This window comes from Mesitornis unicolor, unplaced genomic scaffold (genome assembly GCF_000695765.1).
Source record: "Mesitornis unicolor isolate BGI_N332 unplaced genomic scaffold, ASM69576v1 scaffold8479, whole genome shotgun sequence".
NCBI classification, from domain to species: domain Eukaryota; kingdom Metazoa; phylum Chordata; class Aves; order Mesitornithiformes; family Mesitornithidae; genus Mesitornis; species Mesitornis unicolor.
In genome coordinates, this window is record NW_010206494.1 from 21897 (window position 1) to 41883 (window position 19987).

Below are 19987 nucleotides of genomic sequence, written 5' to 3' on the forward strand. Positions count from 1 at the left end.
CAAGAGGGTAAGGGGAAAAAAAAATGTGTAAACTGTCATCAAGTCTGAACAATTCTCATGAGAAATCTATTGTCTTGTGAGGTTTTTTTAACAGAGATGACTGCTTATATTTAAATAAAAACACCCTACTTACTGTTTTTAAACAACAAACAAAGGGGTCAGTGTAAGGCTTAAGAGCAAGGCCAAGAACAGAACATGGAGAAATTGTGATTAAATACTAAGAAAAAACCTTTAAATGGGAGCTCAGAGACAGTGAAAGCCCCATCCTCAGAGACACTCAAACCTCGCCTGGACAAGGCTACGATGACTGTACTGGTGCTATGGTTTGCAGTGTGCAGGACAAGATGACCTTCAGAGGTCCCTTCCAAATGAAACTGTTCTGATTCTGCAAGTTTTTCAGTGCTCTAAAGGTAAGTGAGCAGCCGAGAGAAGCTTAGGGATACTTAGAAAAACACATCTCACACTCCAAACCTCAAGTGACTGTATTTAGCTCCAAAGGAAACACGTATATACATCTAATAAAGTAAAGAAATTTTATTTAAATCTCAAGTTGTTTATCCTCTTTATATGAAGTTGTGTTTAGAAGTTGTATTTTACACAGTTACAGCTAATTACATTTGGTATACTCTCGAAATTGAGACTTTAAAAATAACTATTTCTTGAATAGCAGAAAATTAGTCATCGTTTCACATTCGTTTGCTGTCAGGAAGTAATCAGAATGTCCTTTCCAGTGGGTGGGAGCAGATATAAGCTCTCTTTTCCAGTACCTGCTTTGCAGCTTTTTTAATAGAGTCATCCAGATTTTCATCTGCGTCTACGGAGAAACAGAAGGAAAGTTAACTGAAGTACTGTGAAGTTTCTTTCAAAAAGGATTTGAGAGTACAAATGAAAGTACTGGCACTTCAATGCCAGGAAATAATTTAACATTACCGTCTGAAAAGGACTGGTTACTGCAGACCGAGTGTCACAGAGCAAATGCTCTGTTGGTCAGTATTTAACAGTCAGGTATTTGACTTATTTCAGTATGTAACATTTTCTTTATGGGAGTATTTGCCACTGACAGATTTTATGTTCCTCCCCAAAGTAGGTGGAAAAAAAAGCAACACTGCAGGTTGTTTTATCTATTAAATGAAAAGACTCTATATGCAACTGGTACCTGTTCTATTCCTCATCCTAATTAAACGCAGAGCAAAACTACTCTGTTGGTCACATAAAAAACCACCTACTTTTGGTTTGGAGTCTGTGAAAGCTGTTAAGAGTATTAAAAAAAAAATCTTTTATTTTACAGAACTTACATTTTTCTAATTGAGCCATGGCATAATTATTCTTGAAATACGCTTCTGTGCAGAAGATATTTGTAAGAAGCACCTGAGAAAACAACAGTAAAAGTCAGTTAAAAACTAGTAAATTAATTTCATTTTTAAAAATGTAGTAAAAACACAGTAACTTAAACTTCTGAAAGTCAAGTTTTGGCTGCTGCAAGCTAGTCCTGTGTGTCGCAAGCTCAGTTGTTACTTTTTCTCCACAGCAACTGAGTGTGAGAGTTGGGAAGACCCCTTCACTCAAAACTGACCAGAAGACATTTTGGGTAATAAACCCAGAAGGGGCTTACACTCACAAAATACGAAGTCTCAAGGCCAGCAAAGACAAAGCTTAATCAGTTTGAATTTGTCTAATGCTTAATTGTAGCAAAACTGCTTGTCCTGCTGTGGTACCGTTACCTGAACTAAATGAGCTGCTACTGTACAACCATCTGCATGTCAAACTCCCACTTTACTGTCAGTAAATTTATTGACAAAGTGTTGCTGTTGTACGTTACTGTTTATTAATTATTACATGGCAAGAGTTTGGGAAGAACTGCATGGTATTGGCAGGTTTAAGAGAACATGCAAGTTAGTAATTAAGTCATAAATGTGTATGTGCTAAAATATTTTAAGCACTGATAGCGTGCAGCTCATATGTCCAGAGCATCTGCGAGGCAGCTGGTGCGGTTACTGCACTCTTGCACCAATGAGGTCAGAAACATTCTGGTGCACTGTGGGTTTTACAGGAGAGTTTGCTGTGCTGAGATACAAACTCTTAACAAATGCAGAGTGTACTTTTAAACATAATGAAAGCTTTTTGTCACTGAGGTTTTCGCTGGTTTAGAGCACTCTTTTAGGACAGCATCATGCTCGTGCACAATTCATTGGTGAGGGGGAAGTTGGCTTGTTGAGGCAAAAGCAGCTGGTTAGAGCCCTGTACAATGTGCATAGGCTGTCACACTGCAAGGAAAAGTGCGATGCTGGAGAGCGCCTTTTTATTACCAACCACTTGGTGAGGCAGAATGGTAACAAATAAACACTGACTGTTACACTCCATGACGCAAGAGCGCAGACATGAAACGGCTATGACCGATACTGAAGTACACTTACTTCATGGTCGTGGTTTCTTAGACCGATACTGATGGACCGGCTGGCTCTGGAAACAGCTGCTGTCATTGCATATAAATTAATAGCTATATCTGCCACTCTCTTCAGAACCAACTGCTCATCCACTATTGTCTAGAAGAGTCAAAATTATTATTAGCTTGTAGTTTGTCAACTTGAAACGGTAACCATAACTTTTTCTTTCATACTTTGTATTTAGGTTCATACTTATTTAGCATTGACAGGTAAGTTGTTAGAATTTCAGAAAGTTTCAGATTAACTATGCTCCACCTTTTAACAGTTTTGGATTAACTACAACTACTAAGTTTTATTAAGTTTTGAACAAGCTATGTTCCACCTTTTAACAGTGTGCCTGGCTGCAGCCAACAGTAAAATTGCTGTGTCTTGAAACCACTTTGTTAAACATTCAAATCATGAAATTAAAGTGCCAAATATATTAAGCCTGTTCAAAAGGTGTATCAGTTAAGGAGGAACGAGGCAGGGCCCAGTCTGATAAGCATTCTCAGAACACATCACATGAACATGACAGAACAAGGGGCAGTGGTCCCAAGCCGGAGCACAGGAGGTTCAAGCTGAAGATGAGGCCAAAGTTTGTCAGTGTGAGGGTAGCAGAGCATGGCCCAGGCTGCCCAGAGAGGTTGTGGAGTCTCCTTGTGTGGAGACACCCAAAGCCCTGGCCGTGTTCCTGTGTGACTGCTCTGGTGATCCTGCTGTGGCAGGGGGTGCACTGGGGGAGCTTTCCAGGTCCCTTCTAACTCCTGACATTCTGGGATTCTGTGAATGTCACAAAACTGAAAATCCAGAGTATTACGAGTTAAGTTTCTCCTGTTTTACCACCACCACTTTGCGTAACTATTGATTTGTTTGCTGTACAATATGGATGAATAGCATAAATTTAAATACTGCTGGTACAGCTCTTCATTTGGAAACAGGTTCCAGTCCGTGCTCACAACAAAATACTTTTAGTCACTGGAGCAGGCAGGATTTGTGCTTTCAGAGGTATAAGAAATCAGCTAATTCACTGAGATTGCTGTTGATTTTGTTTTGTGCGGGTTTTTCTTAAGCAAAAGTTGTCCATGACATCAAGTACAGAATTTCAGTGTATTTTTCTCATATTCAGTAGAAATGTGTTGTGTAAAGAAAGTCCTGGCTCTTGCCACGCTCTCAGTCCACTCTAGATTCCAGCAAGGCCAATTCAGTTGAGGATAAACTCTTCAATAACAAAGATAAGAGCAAAAACAATTGTTACCTTGCCAAACCGACTTAGCAGGCCTCTCACTGTAGTTCCAAAGTAATATATGTTTTCTTCAAGTTTCTTGCCACTTTCCTGTAAAATAGAAAAGAGATCACCTTGGGTAGTCTTCCAGGGAACAAATGCACAAGACCCCAGCTGACCAAGCAGCATATTCCAGGGAGGCACCTATGGAAGTGCGAGCTCTTCTGCGGCTGCCCAGCCAAGCCTTGTTTTTTCCATCAGCCAAGGCTGACCTTTAGCAGAACACTGTTAAAAGGCCTGGAATTGATTCTGAGCGATCAAGCGGTCACTAAGTTGAACAACCACCAGGCAATTCTATGGAAGAAAATAACGATGCAAGCCCCAAATGGGTGCCTAAGAATGAGCTTTCCCTCTAAAAAAACGGCACTTCAATTTTCTGCTAGATACAGCGTTCATTAGCAACTTCCAGTCACTGACCAGAATGCCCTTCTAAAATTATCTCTTACCAGTTCACATCTGTTTTTCTTCCTAGCTAAAATGTAAAGTTTGCCTATTTACCTAAAAGGAATGGGATTATAAAATGCCGATTCTTTTCTGAGAGGGAAAAGAAATATCACTGTTTAGATGCAGCCCTGGTATCCTGAAGTCAAACTAATACTAGATTTGCTCTTGGCAAGCACCATTTGTAACATTCAGTGATTTATTGCTGAAAGCCAGACAGACACTATTCTTCAGCAATAAAATATGCATTAAAACTTTCTAAATTTTACTTTTGGTAACTTTTTAGTATAATCTTTATGCTTATGCTAGCAATAGTTTGAAAAATTCTTATACGATGTTTAGTTCTGCACAGAAAACTTATTCTACGTGCTGCAGGTTATGATCATAGAATGCGTTGGGTTGGAAGGGACCTTTAAAGCTCATCCAGTCCAACCCCTGCAGTGAGCAGGGACAATGTCACCAGATCAGGTTGCTCAGAGCCCCATCAAGCCTGACCTTGAACATCTCCAGGGATGGGGCCTGCACCTCCTCTCTGGGCAACCTGTGCCAGTGATCGACCACCTCATGGTGAAGAACTTTTTCCTAATATCCAACCTAAATCTCCCCTTCTCTAGTTTAAAACCAGCACCTCTCGTCCTACTGCTACATGCTGTAGTGAACAGCTCTTCCCCAGATTTCTTATAGGCACCTTTCAGGGATTGGAAGGTCGCTATAAGGTCCCCCCAGAGCCTTCTCTTCTCCAGGCTGAACAGCCCCAACTCTCTCAGCCTGTCTTCGTAGCAGAGGTGCTCCAGCCCTTGGATCATCTTTGTGGCCATGATAAACCCTGAAAATCAAGATTACCCGGTACTTCTGTGTGAATTCACCAGTAGTCTCAATTCTGCTATTAAGTAGGAAGAAAATTTCCAGTGTCCTATTTGGCTTTTCTGAATTCGTAAACACAACTAATAATCCTGATCCTTGTAATGTGAATGCACGTAAGTGGGTCTGAAGCTGTTTAGAGGAAACTTGACTCTGGCGCGGCAGCAAGGCCAGAGTTCCTGCAGTTTAAACAATCCCCTGTGTACTCTGGTGGCACTGCAGAACACAGCACATTCCCCCACAGGAGGGGCTGCCTTGGTCATCTTCCTTTTGTGAAGGGAATGGCACGAGCGAGTCCTAGCAAATCCTCTTACCTGTATGCCTGAAATATCTGCCCTGGAGGACAGGTATACTGAAATAATTTTGTTACAGTTCTTCAAATTACTACCAAAACATCATAGGAAAAACACACCTTATTTTTTTTTTCTATTAATAGAACATTCATCTTTGGTCATAAACATTACAAAGTGATTAAGCAAGTGTATATATGTAGGTCGCAGAAATTCTTACCCAAAACTGTGTTACTATTAAATGGGAAAAAGACAGTGTTTTGTAGCTAAGCTTATTATGAAGGGCAGCAACAGACTGTTACTAACAAAATACTTCAATACTGCGAAGGGTCAATCTATATAATTTACTAAAATGGATACAAACCTGGATTTGGTATAAATACAGACTTAGAGCAGTCTTCATTTCACCTTGATGTGTCCCTATATGATAGCTAAGTCCTCACTCCTGCAATGGTATTAACATCTGCTTAAATCTGTAAATCTCACTGCTCCTAAGCAGGCACAGGACATGAAGTTGTGACAAGCAGTGAAAGGAATCAAACGTGCAAAGCAGTGTCTGGACCCCGTGGCCCTGTCCCCTTACCTGCAGGCTGGGATGCACCACTCCTTGATTGCCAGCCAGCCCCAAATCCACTTTTCTGCCCACCATGTCCCGTAATTTGTTTAGGAACTCCCCCAGTGCCACTCCCACGTTTCCTTTCTTGATTTCTCTAAAATGGTGGGTAAACAACAGCTGTTAAAGGCCATTTCCTGGTGTGTGAGGGAAGTTTCAGGAGGTTCAGATAATCACTTGAAATTCTGAATGCTTTACCAAAACACCTGCAGTTTGCCTGTCAATCATCAAGTCTTTTGATCTATTTTACTACGAAGTCTGGAGAACAATTATACAGCCATAAAAGCACACAACAACACGGTTCATATTCAGTTCCTCTCAAAAACACAAATCCCAGAGACCAGTACATGTTCTCCATATGTACAATACAGCTGTCTTACCAATGAAACTTAGTTATAAAAGCTTCAGTTGTAAAATTTTAATTACTGGTCTTGTAAGAAAGATTTTTACACAAGCTGGAATTAAAATAAATACATATAAACTATAATAAAATACAATAAGGCCAAGATTCCTACATGTAAAACATCCAATTAAAAAGAAAAAAAAGGGGGGAAAAGAGACCTCCCTATAACAGTGAATTGCCTTTTAGACAGGTAATACTTCCCCCCCCACAGTTTCTGCTCTTATCTATAGTTAAACAGTTATCAGATTCTGTTTTATTAAAAACCATTAGCAATAAACAAGAACGTACTTGATTTTGTCAGTTAAGATTTTGCCTGCGTATTGCATACCCGTCAAGGCAATGTACAGTCGCAGAATTTCATTTGTTCCCTGTAAAAAAAAACCAACAAACAGAATACCAAGTGAAGTCAGCATCAAGTACAAAGTATTTTTGATATTTAAAACTGGATATGCTGTGCTGATATTTTCTATACTTTTTTTTCTAGCTTTTAATGTCTGAATAACTTGGGTACTGTGCTTTTCCTTGAAATGTTCTAAAATGCGCTGGGACTCGTAAGATAAAACCTGTTGCAAGCTCTGTGTCAGACAGGAGACGATCGCCCTCGTAAGGAAAACACACACGCCAGGACCACACTGCCAGGGGAGTCTGCCTGGAGCAGAGGAGTGCTGGGGAGGCACAGGCCAGGCAGGGACACTGGGAGCGAGCAACAAACACTGAACACTCAAAAACTTTTAATTTAAAGTGTATGTATAATTGTGAAGTTCTTCACTATTCACTTATATAAAGTTTACAATATGTTGAATGTTTTCACGCAGGTCTGTTTGCCAGGCTTCCCTTTCAATTGTTCTAGTTTTCAAAGATGACTTATCTAAATTTTGCTATCTTTTGCTTTATCTCAATTATAAATTCTGATTTCTTTTAGCTGTGAAGAAGTTAAGCCTCTCATCATTAAAAACACACCGATGTATCACAATGAAGAAGAAACCAGACTAAATGCATTTTGATTAAAAAATAAGTTCTGGATTGTTCCAATAAAGGAACACCTAAATAGCTGTAAAACTGCTCAATATGCATGTTTGGAAAAGCAAATGCAGGCCAAGAAACTGACTGTACAACTTGATGTCTGGGAATCCACTGTATGATCGATTGTTTTAATACAGATGGCTGAAGAATGAAGTCAGAAGGCTGGTCACGGATGAAAGCATGCCCAGCGTCGGGTCAGTGTCAAAACAGCAGCGACACAGGGACGGGCCAAGTGCCAAGGCGGCTGCAGTTCAAAGCGCGAGCATGTGTCTGGCACTAAGTTTTGGAGGGGCACAGACACAGCACAGCTCGCCTGCTGCTGTGGCTGGATGACAGAAACGGATCCTAGAGCATTCTGCCCCTGGCTGCAGCAACCTGCACTTGCTGATCTGTCTGCAGGCCCCTCAGGAACAGCACAGGAAGCACAACCTCCTTGTTTTAGCAGAACAGTAACTTTATGTAACTCTTTGGATCAGTGAGGAAAATGAGCTGTGTTACAGGAATTCCAAGGGTGCGGCATTTTGGTTTTGTAAACAAGACTTCCTATGACCTGCCCAGTGCGAAAGGTCTTCTCTGCTTGAACCAGCCTAGCAAGTGCTCTGGGTCTGGTTTTGATTTTACTGTTCAGAATGCCTGTCAGGTTCATAAACATCGAACCCCACAGGATGCAGGATGGATGACCTTAGAGGCTGCTGCTTTTGCTCTTTAATCAGTATTGGAATTTACTCTCCCTACTTACACATTGTAAACATGCGTACTTGCAGGAGCAGCTGGGTCACTGCTATGCACCCAACTGCAGCGGGAACATTGCTGCTTGCGTTAATTTGCAATCTGATCATTTTAAATGGTCCCTCAAGGAAATCAAGTCTGGAAGCCTGGCATGGATGTGCAGATGAATGGGCACAGATAATTCAGCTTGGAAACAGAATAAATTTCACAGCAAACTTTTTTTTTTTAAAATAATACACATCAGTAAGTTAATTAAACTTCTGAATTAATCTTTTGTGAGTTTCTCTACTTCACCTGTGAGAAGCACACAAGAGGCAAGGTTACTTAAATCTAGGCACCAGAGCAACTCAGCTACCAAAAAACCCCAAAAACCAAACTAAAATAAAACAAAAAAATCCTACCAGAGAAATCTGTTTAAAAATTTAAATTTTGCCCATACCTCTTAGCAAATCCTATCATATGTATTATTAGATACATGAGAATAAAAGCAGCAAAAAGGTTTCAAAGTACATTCGATACAAAGCAAGACGCCCAACTCCACTCTTGTGAGACTCTGCCCTGACCAGACACAGTCACGACTTCATCAGGAGTCAGCACGTGCAATTACAACAATTTGCTGACCATAAACTGGGGAGTTACTTCTGTCAACTGAAAGTTTTAGGCTTTTATGCTACTTCAGAATCCTTTAGCCTGTTCAAAACAACAAACCCAAGCTATGAACTGGGATTGTTTTTTTTCATGACAGTGTATTGAAAACAGCTGCCTGTTTCATTAAAAAAAATCCAGAAAGTTTCTAACTATACAAGAAGACACTGTGTATATACTACCAGTACATATACACACACACATATATATAAACCCATAGGGGTACGAGGCAAAGCTGGTGCAGTTCCTACTGTAACTCACACATTCTGCTTAGTGTATAAAAGCCATCGTACCTTATTTTATTATGGGAAGTTACTATCTGCACGTACAAAGCAAACAAGATTAGTTCTTCAGTTTTATTCTATTAGAGACTTTGCAACTAAACGACTGAAGGCCTGTACAGCTGAAGACCTGGGTTTCAGCTTGGGTTTACAGAATGCGAGTGTGAATTTCAGTTTACAGTGAAAACTGTGTATTCGTACATACCTCAAAAATCAGCAGTATCCTGCTGTCTCTGAGATAGCGTTCATAGGGGTAATCCTTCATATAGCCAAGGCCTCCGAGAATCTGCAGTGCTTCACTTACACAAGTCCACGCACCTTCAGAACTGAACACCTGCCGTTGGACAGTATTTTAACCACCATGCTCCACAGACAATACAAAAGACATTGCTCTGTTATTCTCTCTATGTGACATTGCTGTAATATTTTGGAGTGAGTGCTGTTACAGCAGTCCTGTTTAAAGCTTGCCTGAAACAGTATCCTTATGGCTCAGGGTGTGTATACTTTGGTGAAGCTTAAATAGTTTCCTTGCAATCCACAAAAATGTCTCTATAAGGAAAGGTTCCTGGGAAAGTCAGAGCCACAAACTGCAAGAGCAGCTGTAGCTGGGTGTTTGGAGCACTTCAGGTCTGCCCAGACTCACCGGGACAACGTGTCTGTCTGAACTGACCATGCATTACAGGACCACCAACGGGGGCTGGAAAGCTGTGTGTTCTCCTTGGGGGTCCCGCCAGCCAGCACCCAGCCCTGTGCTGTGGACATTCCCCACACCGTGACTCCAGCAGGGAGGCCCAACCAACTCTCTCAGTGCGTATTTTGATCCGAGTAAAAGCCAGGCCTGCACCTGGGATTATAACTGAGTGTCTTTATACTGCTGCTGCCATGTAAGGCTGCACAAACCAGAATTCAAGACAACCATGACATTCTAAACCCGTTGTATGAAGATTTTCTTGTCTATGGTGACAAAAGCCTGAATTTGTCGTAATCAATAGCATGTGGGAAATAACAGAAAACAGTAACATCTGGTTTTTTTTTCATCTAGCTGAAGGTTTTTTTTATCACATGTCTAAATGTTAATACCTGAGCCTCTCAGCAAGCTGGAATGTAGACTGAAAATCAGGAGTGGCGTTGGTCTGTATTAGCTCTGAGTCATAGGCAAGTCTTTCAGTAAAATTAATTACCTTGACCATGGCTGCCTCCACGGAGCAGTCTGGCAAGCCAGGCCTGTCCATCATTCCTGCAGTGAGGTAAGCCATACTCTCCATTACATACGCTCTCACAGCCATTAAACAAAACTTCTCCTGTCAAATAGTAATGCAAGGAATCATACAGTAATTCTGATGCAAAATCCCACAGTCCAGCCTGAAACTTAAGAGCACAACTGCATTTTTCATGTTTATCATATTATCAAATACTAATAAAAAGTACTGCAAAATAATAATGAAAAATCTAGGGAAAAATATCTTCATTCATTCATCTATATTTCTCATTCTAGACATTTAAAAGGGCAGTGTATAGAAGTCTGCACTAAGTTTGCAGAAATTTAATACCTCTAGCAATTTCTTTAAACCAGAACAGCCAAAAGAACCCCAGCATAATCTCTGTCCTTGCACTTAGCCAACACAAAGCACAGATTTAGCACTCATTTGTTACCTGAATCAATCCAAAGTCGCTCAGTTTCTTGTTGAATTGTTTCCTGGTGCATGCATACTCTGCCGTCATTTCTTTAAGAAAAAAAAACAACCCATCTCAGAACAGAAGTGTAACTGTGAGAGAGCCTTCCTGCTGCTGCCTGGTTCTGACACCTCCACCTGTGCAGAGCAAAGCCCTCGCTGCTGCAGAAGCCAGAGAGTGTGAAAACTGCCCTCCAAACGACGGTGTTGGTCAAGGCTGGGAACACCGTGCCAAAGGCTTTTAAACAAGGACCTTAGGTGTGAACCTGTGCTCTTAGAGAGGACACATGTTAACGCTAATCAATTCCTCCGGAGGGATTTCTATTACTCTTTTGGGTAACTATTGGCAGAAACCAATTTTACTGCTTATTACTGTGTGTAAGCCTTGAGCCAGTTATTAAGTCAGAAGTTTTAAGGAAGCTTATACCTTCTAAAAGGAAGAGTATACAGGTTATTCTCAGTAAGAATATTGTACCTCAGAAAAAAGTCAACAGAGGCAATAACTTTCCACTAAATGAACTGAAAAAACTTAGGCTTTTAACAAAAAAACAGGCTTTTAATAAAAATTATTTTAGCATCTTAAAAGAAGTCAAGGCATGTTACGACTGACAACATCAGTGTTGTACGATCAAGACTCATGTTACTATTTTGAATTAACTGCACTATATACCTTACGCAGATCAGGGGGTTTTTTTTGCATGCCATCCAGCAATCCAGAACACCCATTTCACCCACCTATCAACTTTTTAATCACTCCAGCAGACGCGCTGCCCATGCTGAATCTTCCACTGTTCAGGATATTCATGGCAACCTGTGAAGAAAATGAGTGGGGTTTAGGCACAAATGTTGTTGCCACAAAACTTCTCCTTAGGTCACAGTGGTTACTGCTGTCCTGCTTCAGCTGTTACTGCTTTCCTGGATTTCATTCCTCACTGGAAGCCACTCCTATCCTGTCACACCTGCCCTCACCTTGGCCAGCACAGCATTTGGCATCCCAGCAACGATGCTTCAAAACTGGGCTTTTAAGGTGCCCTACTACATCCGATTTCTCATTTGATGTAGTTTTCAGATACTGATGGCCCAGTGACCTGGAAGCTGTCCTCTATTCAAACTACATTAAAGGAAAATGTAGATTAAAAAAAATATTTATCTGCAACCAGAAAAACAACATTCAAACCAGACAGCACTGCTGAAGTTTATCAAACAGATGAAGAAGAAAACCAGAATGTTGTTTAATGTGTGTACACATTAACAGCCAAAGATGAAAATCTTCCCTGTAGCTGGCCTGTGATGCTTTCCTGCTTCAGCTACCGTTCAGCAGCACCAAAGGGAGTAACAATGAAAGGTGTAGGAATGAAGTACAGCTCAATCTAGTCTTGTTGTTTCCTAACAAGAGAAACACGGGTGACTCAGTTCAAAGACTTAGGAAATTCAGCAAGAAGTCATTGTAGGATTTTAATTTATGAAGAAACCATGAAAAAATAATCTTTTGGTATGTTTATTACATTAAAGAAAATGGTTGCATGTACCATTTAGGTCTGGACTTGCCTGCTACAGAAGGAGTAAGAAAACCGAGAAGGATCAATAAGAACAGTTTTACAAATCTGCACAGTGGGAATCTGGGAGAAAGGTCACGACAGCAAAGGGATCAGCGGTCTCTGTGTTGGTATCGTGGTTCTCTCATGCTATGAAGGGACAGCAATGCCAGAGGCAGCCGTTCAATGTGCCTCTCTCACTATTTTCTTGTGCTATGATCTAACACTGGAAAAACACCTGACAACCATGGGACCTTGGATAGGATCTGGACTTCCCTCAAACCATGTCCTGTTACGTTAATTTCTTCCTCTCCCTTTCCACACAGTCCACAATTCTGGCTGTAGAAAACAGCAGAAGACATTTCCCTGATTCGATTCAGAAGCTCTGCTGAAAAAGTTTCTCCCTTTCCTGAAGGGAGGAGGATACCAGGAAAAACATTAAAGACAAACAAACCACAGAACCAGCTCTAACTGCATTAAGAAGAAATACATAGAAATGTGAGACTATTGCACACAACACACTGTGCCAGTAAAACCAATGAATACAAAGCACATGAGGTAAAGGGAGAGGTCTGTCCTCCAGTATCCTGCAGTCTGGCAATGTCCATACTGCCAATAAGGAAAATTCAGTACAGGGGAAAAAACAACAACAAAACTAAGTCTCCTTCAGGCTTTAAAAATCATCAGTGCTTATTCTCAACTGCTTACCTTAAATCCCCCTCCTACTTCTCCGATTACATTCTCTATAGGCACTTTTGTGTTTTCAAAATGTACTTCACAGGCTGAAACACAGAGTTAATAGCTGTTGAGTTATTATGTAGAAATATTTAAAAGACATTCAAAACCATAACTGACTCTTTTTGCAACAAGAAGTAAAGTTTTGCTAACACACTGTTTATGACAGAACTATATATGCTTTGTCAAAGAAATCAGAATTTGGGGAAAGACTGTAGTTAACATCAATTATTGACGTAAGAAATTCAAAGTATAATTAATGTACATTGTGTGAATGGAGAACTACAGTTGTCTCTATTTTAAAAAGACTGACACAGCAGTCAAGCCCAAATGATAGGTGGTGAAAAACTATAATCATCAGTGAGTTTAAGAGGAGCCTAGGAAAACTTACTCCTAGATTGAAGCTACTTGGTTACTGAATCTTCTGTGTAATTTCTTTCACTGCGTGGCTAGGGGAGCTTCACATGTGGAGGAAAGAATTGGGCAATTTCTTATTTCAGACCCTGCATTAACACAACAGGAAAAGCCAAGTAAAGAAAGATTTAACTTCTACTGCGGTATGGAATAGATACTGATTTGCCTCTGAATTCAGATGATCTAAACAAACTGAAATGATTTCTGTAAACCATTTTAAATGATTCTTACTATTGGATCCTCTAATGCCCAGCTTGTCCTCAGGTTTCCCGTGGGTGACTCCACCAAAATCCCGCTCTACGATGAAAGCGGTAATTTTGTCTTTTCGTTGTCCATCTTTATCAACAACCTCTGTCCTAGCAAAGACTGTAAAAATATTGGCAAGGCCACCGTTCGATATCCAAACCTGTTTTGAGAGAGGGAAGATGTATAAGAAATCTGTTTGTTCTGATTCTGTGAGCGCTGTTCTGAAGTGTTTTGTAATAGAGCAGCAAAGAACAGAGCAGTAAAAAAATTGCTGCTTCTTCCCTTAAAATTCTAATGAATGTCCTGCTACTGGTTTTGCCTCTTGTAAATGCTACCCACAGCACAGTTAGGTTTAGAGCAACTATAAAAATGCTTGTAATATAGATTTGAATTAAATTAAATGGTGCATTTTCACAAAAGCTTGTATATCCCACTACTTATGGCACATGAGCCATACAAGGGTGGACTGTGGAACCACTTTGTCCAAAACAATGTCAACTCTGATGAGAAGTTCTCTGTATCAGGCCATACATGTATGGCCTCTCCCACTGGCTGCATCTCTTCACATCACAAATATTTCAACAACTACTGATCAAATCTGCAATGTATCAAATACTGCTGAATCCAGTCACGGATTCCATTACGTTTCTTCAAGACTGTGTTCTGCCATTGTTTCTTTTTGCAGAACTGTTGCATTGAAGAATTGAATTCACTGTCAAATTTTCTTTCAAAAATACCTACAAAATCTGGCATGAAGGATGAAGAGAGGGGAAAACGTGGTTTTAGATTTCCTTTTGCCTATGCTGTCACAGGGGATGCTAACTAACTAACCCATCCTCCCTGAAGCTGGCGATACAGAGAAGGAACTAGAGAGTGACTTCTCCTATCTTTCTTACCACGAGCTCAGGGAAGGCTGTTCTCTGAACAACATGCTCTTCTATTCTCTGTGGCCCCAAAACAACATGGGGCATCTTTCTGACACCGTCACTCTCCGCTAGCTTGGAAACCACAGAATTCAGATGCAGCTACCAAGCAAACTTCTCACTTTGCAAAACTGACTGACGGCCATGCTGCAAAAGACAAAGCTGCTTTCTATAACCTTGTAACAGAAAGCTGTCATGTTTCCAGTCTCTGAGCAGGTACCTTGGAGCCATTTAATAAGAAGTATTTCCCATCTTCGCTGAGGGTTGCTCTTGTCTGGATGGACGCAGCATCACTCCCACTAAAAGCCAAACAAGTTATTAATGTTTAAAGAAATAAACATACTTTAAAAAGCAAAACTACATCTTTTCCTCTCTTCCCATAGTTTAAAAATGAATGTTTACAGTTGTATATAAATGTTAATTCTAAACTAACAATGAAGGTTATTAGATTCAACAGCTCTAAAGAAATCTAATTGAGGGGACACTTCTGCTGACTAACATCAATGTTATCGATCTCATGACCTGACCAGGATGTCACGTAAGCAACTTTTTTGAGCTACATGTTGAGGAATGTGAACGTACAATGGATGCATCACCCTAAAACACAATCATATTTAAAATGCCCAAGTTGTTTCTCAGGAATTCGTACCGTTTTTATATCCTAATGGAAAAAAGGGCTCAAGAGAAATGAAAACTAAATATGTAAGAGTCTCTATCAATGAGCACTTGGGCACATCAGATACTTTCTACAGGAGCAAAAGCAGCAGGTGAATTACAACAAAGCAATCAAAAGCTGGCATTCTGTGATTAAAAGTTCACGCCCTCTCAATTCCCCACCTTAGTACCTCATTTAACAAGAAACACAATCTCCCCCTTGACAGAGATTCCCTTTCTCACAAATTAAAATGCGACAGTGACTCACTTCAGGATTTCAGCTAAAGACAGCTGTGATGTTCTTGGCACAGCCAGAGACCTCAGCTGGATTTTAATAGGGTTAGACTTCTAAAATTCAGTTCTAAAAATGATTGCTTCTGTGCACAACTAAGGTCTCTAAGATGACTGAAGTTCAAGTTACTAAGACTAACAATCTTTTTAAATGACACTGGCCTAAATAAAGAAGTTAGAAGTTCAGAACACGTTAGCCCTGGTTTTTTTCCTGTGTTCCTTCCAAGTCTCTTCCATGGATCACTTTGTTAAACATCTGTGCCAGTTTAAATTTTACCTCCAAGCGGGAGAGCTTTGAGAGGGTCAAAACTCAGCTCAGGGCTCTTGAATAAAAACCATCACTGATGGTTGGGAGGTATCTACATCACAGCAATGTGAAAATTAGCAGGTACATCAAATGTGCATTGCAAGTCATTCTAGCAGACAAGAGCCCAGAAAAGACAGTTTCCAACTATATTTTCGATAAGCAAGCAAGATTCAGCTTCAAACATTCAACTGCCCCAGTCCTTCAATCAGTTTTCTTCACAATCACGTAGTAAACCATCTGCCTATATGTTTTTAAGAAAACCGCACCTCTTCTGCATTAATACAACTTGTAACATGAGCAATAGTCAACGAATTTAATACAACACACATTGAATACAATTTAATAATAAATACAACTTCATCTTTGAAGGAAGTTACTGCTACACAGATGCCTTTTCTTAACTCTAGGACCGAAATTTCCTCCTATTATTTTTGGTAGCTCTTTCAATGATTTATTTTATGATTTTGCAAAAGAACTGAAAGCATCCTAGAACAGTCACAGCACGTTATTTCTAACATAGCACAAAGTATCCTCTCAATTCATATTCAGTAATGCCAGAAATTAAGTGGATTAATTAAATTCCTGGGATAAGAACGACAAAGGTTAGTGATTTCATGGCAACTGCTATGAGCAGCACATTGGGGCAAGATGAATTACAGATGATTTGAAGTGTTTCTTTAAAAGAAAATAAATAAAATTGTCCTATATACAGATGCCATAGCCACCAAATAATAGATTTAATGTATTAGCCAATCAACCACTCTAATGAAGATTAAAATAATTTTTAAAAATCCCTTAGGTGTTTGGTGCTTCTCAAGCTTTTACCATTACAAAAGCAGTACCTTCCAGGCTCAGTGAGACAAAAAGCCGCAATGTGCTCCCCAGATGCCAGCCTAGGCAGGTACTTTGCTTTCTGTTCATCAGTGCCAGCAATGAGGATTCCCTAAATACAGAATTAATAGAAAACTTTTCAGCATCAACCTGTGTAAAAAGAAATAAAGCTGACAAACTTTGCCAAGTTCAGGAACCTTAATTTGCAATTTTTATGGCATAACAAGAGACAGTTTACTAAACGATGGACATCACTACTTAACAGACATTAAAATACATCAGTTATCACACAGTTGTTACAGGCCCCAGGAAATGGGTTATTGTTAAGGTTGCCTTCTAGGGCAGGTTTCATTGTATTTACGCTTCAGGGAATACTTAATTGTTGCTCTGAAAGGCACTGAGATACCCTTTCCTTTATAATTTGGCATACCTCCATTACTATCACTATAATTTTCTTTTAAAAACCCCAAAAACAGCAATTTTCAAAGCTCCTAATCGGAGAACAGGACACATGATTTACTTAGGTTCACTACATGGGCATTCAACAGCTTTTTGTGAGAGGGCACTTATGTTAATTCTCCCAGTTGTTATTTCCTTTTTTACAATAGGTTTCTTACAAAGGACAAACTAAATACAAAAGTACATGATAGAGCTCAATAATCAATGGTTAAACAGCTAAAGATTTTTTTCTTATTGTAATGAACTTGCTGCTGTTTCAAGCTTCAGACAACTACCATCCATCCACTATAAAATGCACTAAGAGGCAGATACCCATGGCTGTATTGAAGAAGTTTAAAATGCACATGCTTGCTATAGCACATTGATCTGGGATAGGTTTTTCTTCTCTCAGCTCCCCTGATGTGCAGCTTCATTCAGCTAGAAAAAGCTGCAATGTTCTGAATTCTCTGCATTGCTGTCCTATCTCCTCATAATTTTAGTCCCCCCCGATACTTTATTTATTTCAATATTTATTCTAGATATTTTATCAAGTTCACTCAATTTAAAAAACTTGGGATAATTTAAGGCATTTTTTCCTATGAATTATCTCAGTGCTTCCTGGACGAATAGTTTTACTGTGCATGTCACATTCAGCCTTTACACCGCATGGAAGCCTGACCGTGGGTGCAGGGAACACAACCACTGACCTGGCCCGACACCAGCGTGTTCCACCCAATTTCTGCTGCACCGGCAACTCCTGTTACACTCGCACTCCACATTCACACACACCACACCTCACCTTTGCTCTGCTGGTTGTGTAGAGCTACGTGACATCAAAGAAGCCTTACCTTAAGCCCAATGGCTTGATGAGCTGCCAGCGTAACTGCGATAGAGCCGTCTAAAGAAGTGATTTCTCCCAAACGTGCATACATGGTATTTGACAGACCAAGACCACCTGGAACAAACATTATCTTTCATTCTAAGTAGATACCTTACAATTTTACTTGCCCCTTTCCCCCCAAAAAATCCTTTTCAAATACAGAAACATCATGAATATAGTACTGTCAATGGGAAGTGTCTCGGTATAGACTGGATATAATACATCCACATTCTTCCCATGTATTCCTTCATTCCTCAACCCCTCTTTCTCCCCACCTGGGTTAAGATGTTCCGTCCAGATCTTTCTCCTCTCCAGACACTATCCTGAAGAGAAAAACTTGAAAGAGCTTGTAAACCTCTTTTCTATCATACTCCCACATCACCCTGCCTAGCATTCAGAGCTAGAGCCCAGGAAAAACATTTAGTACCCTTTCTAATGTATCTCTAAAGTATTTATAATTAATTAATCAACAGAAATCATGTTACAATACATGCAAGCTGTCCAATGTACTTTAATGAATTTGTATATAAACACTTTAAACAAAGAACTGAAATCAGTGCAGCACAGCAACACTAGTTATGTTCACAGAATCACAGCATCCCAGGTTGGAAGGGACCACAAGGATCATCCAGTCCAACAACTCAAGGTAAAAGTATCGTTTAAATGGGATGAGTCAGCACCCTGTCAAGCTGACTCTTCAAACTGACCAATGCAGGAGAATCCACCACTTCCCCTGGAGATTGTTCAATGTCTGACTGATCTCATGGTAAAAACATTTCTTCTGGAGTTCAATGGGAATCTCTCCAAAAGCAACTTGTGTCCATTACCCCTCATCTTTTCTATGGGACTCCTTGTGAAAAAGGAGTCTCCATCTTCTTGGTAGCCACCCTTTATGTACTGGTACATGGTGATAAGGTCCCACCTAAGGCTTCTCTTCCCAAGGCTGAACAGGCCCAGTTTTCTCAGCCTTTCTTCATACCACAGCTCTTCCAGTCCTCTGAGCATCCTTGTCGCCCTTCTCTGGACCTTTTCCAACCTGTCCAGATATTTTCTGTATAGCAGAGACCAAAATGAACACAGTACTCAAGGTGTGGTCTGACCAGTCCTGAAAGGGATAATGACTTCTTTGTCTCTGCTGGTGATGCCCTTTTTAATGCAACCCAGCATCCTGTAGGTTTCTTTACAGCTGCAGTGCACTGTTCGCTCATGTTGAGCTTGTCATCCACCAAGACCCCCAGGTCCCTTTGCACAGGGCTGCTCTCCAGCCAGGTAGAACCCAGTCTCAGCTGCATTCTTGGATTATATATTCCCAGGTGCCCAATACAATAAACAAAAAAGGTGTTAGAAAAAAATGTTATGAAATATAGAGTATTACTTTAACACCAATTAAAAACCGAGGTGTGTCTCCAACTTTATACAGTATTATTGCAATCACTTAAAATAATTGTTGTTTCACATTATTCTTTTCAAAAATTAGGTATTTTCCCCACTGAAACTACCTTCTGCAGATGGCCAAAGGCGGTTTTGTCTTCCTCTGAGTTATCTTTAAAGTCTCCTTCCTTTAGTATAGATGATAGATGATGCAATGATCTCATTTCTTTATAAATGTCATGTAAGTTCAGTATTTTCTTGAAAATTCCTTTGCAAGTTCAAGGGTTAATCCTATGAGGTACTCATGTCTCTGATCTCAACTGGCACTATAATGTCCTTTAAGACATGAACTTCTTGTTCAGCATTTCATAAGAAATATTCCAAACAAAAGCTATACTTACAATAAACAGACATTATACTTTTACACCTGTACATATTTTAACACACCCCTATCCACCACTGACAGGTGACAGCTCTGACAGATCAGTTCCATCAGACACTGCAGTGTGGACCCAGTATAATTTTAGGAACCCTCAGCAGTCCCACAGAATATCAAGCTACTCTACCGCATCCAAAAAAAGAACTAAAAGGAAAATGCTATGCCAAGAGGAATTTACACCATCTAAAATTAGTGATCTAAATCGGGCGCGCAAGGTGAGAGTGTGCAGAGCTCCCTACACAGCCAACAGACATTCCTG

The 19987-nt window shown here is 40.1% G+C and overlaps 1 protein-coding gene across 1 annotated transcript in view; it reads right to left on the reverse strand.

Moving 5' to 3' along the window:
- Positions 1-554: 554 nt before the first annotated feature.
- Positions 555-19987, reverse strand: part of ACAD9 (acyl-CoA dehydrogenase family, member 9) — a 23684-nt gene continuing 4251 nt past the window's right edge. The window contains exons 4-18 of the mRNA XM_010191764.1: positions 17887-17993; positions 16612-16712; positions 14738-14816; positions 13580-13754; positions 12908-12981; positions 11400-11475; positions 10645-10715; positions 10173-10292; positions 9197-9325; positions 6602-6681; positions 5881-6007; positions 3679-3756; positions 2415-2543; positions 1296-1368; positions 555-814 (exon numbers count right to left, since the gene is read on the reverse strand). Of these exons, the coding sequence (XP_010190066.1) occupies positions 714-814; positions 1296-1368; positions 2415-2543; positions 3679-3756; positions 5881-6007; positions 6602-6681; positions 9197-9325; positions 10173-10292; positions 10645-10715; positions 11400-11475; positions 12908-12981; positions 13580-13754; positions 14738-14816; positions 16612-16712; positions 17887-17993 (1520 nt within the window). The 3' untranslated portion in view covers positions 555-713. The remainder of the gene's footprint in view (positions 815-1295; positions 1369-2414; positions 2544-3678; positions 3757-5880; positions 6008-6601; positions 6682-9196; positions 9326-10172; positions 10293-10644; positions 10716-11399; positions 11476-12907; positions 12982-13579; positions 13755-14737; positions 14817-16611; positions 16713-17886; positions 17994-19987) is intronic.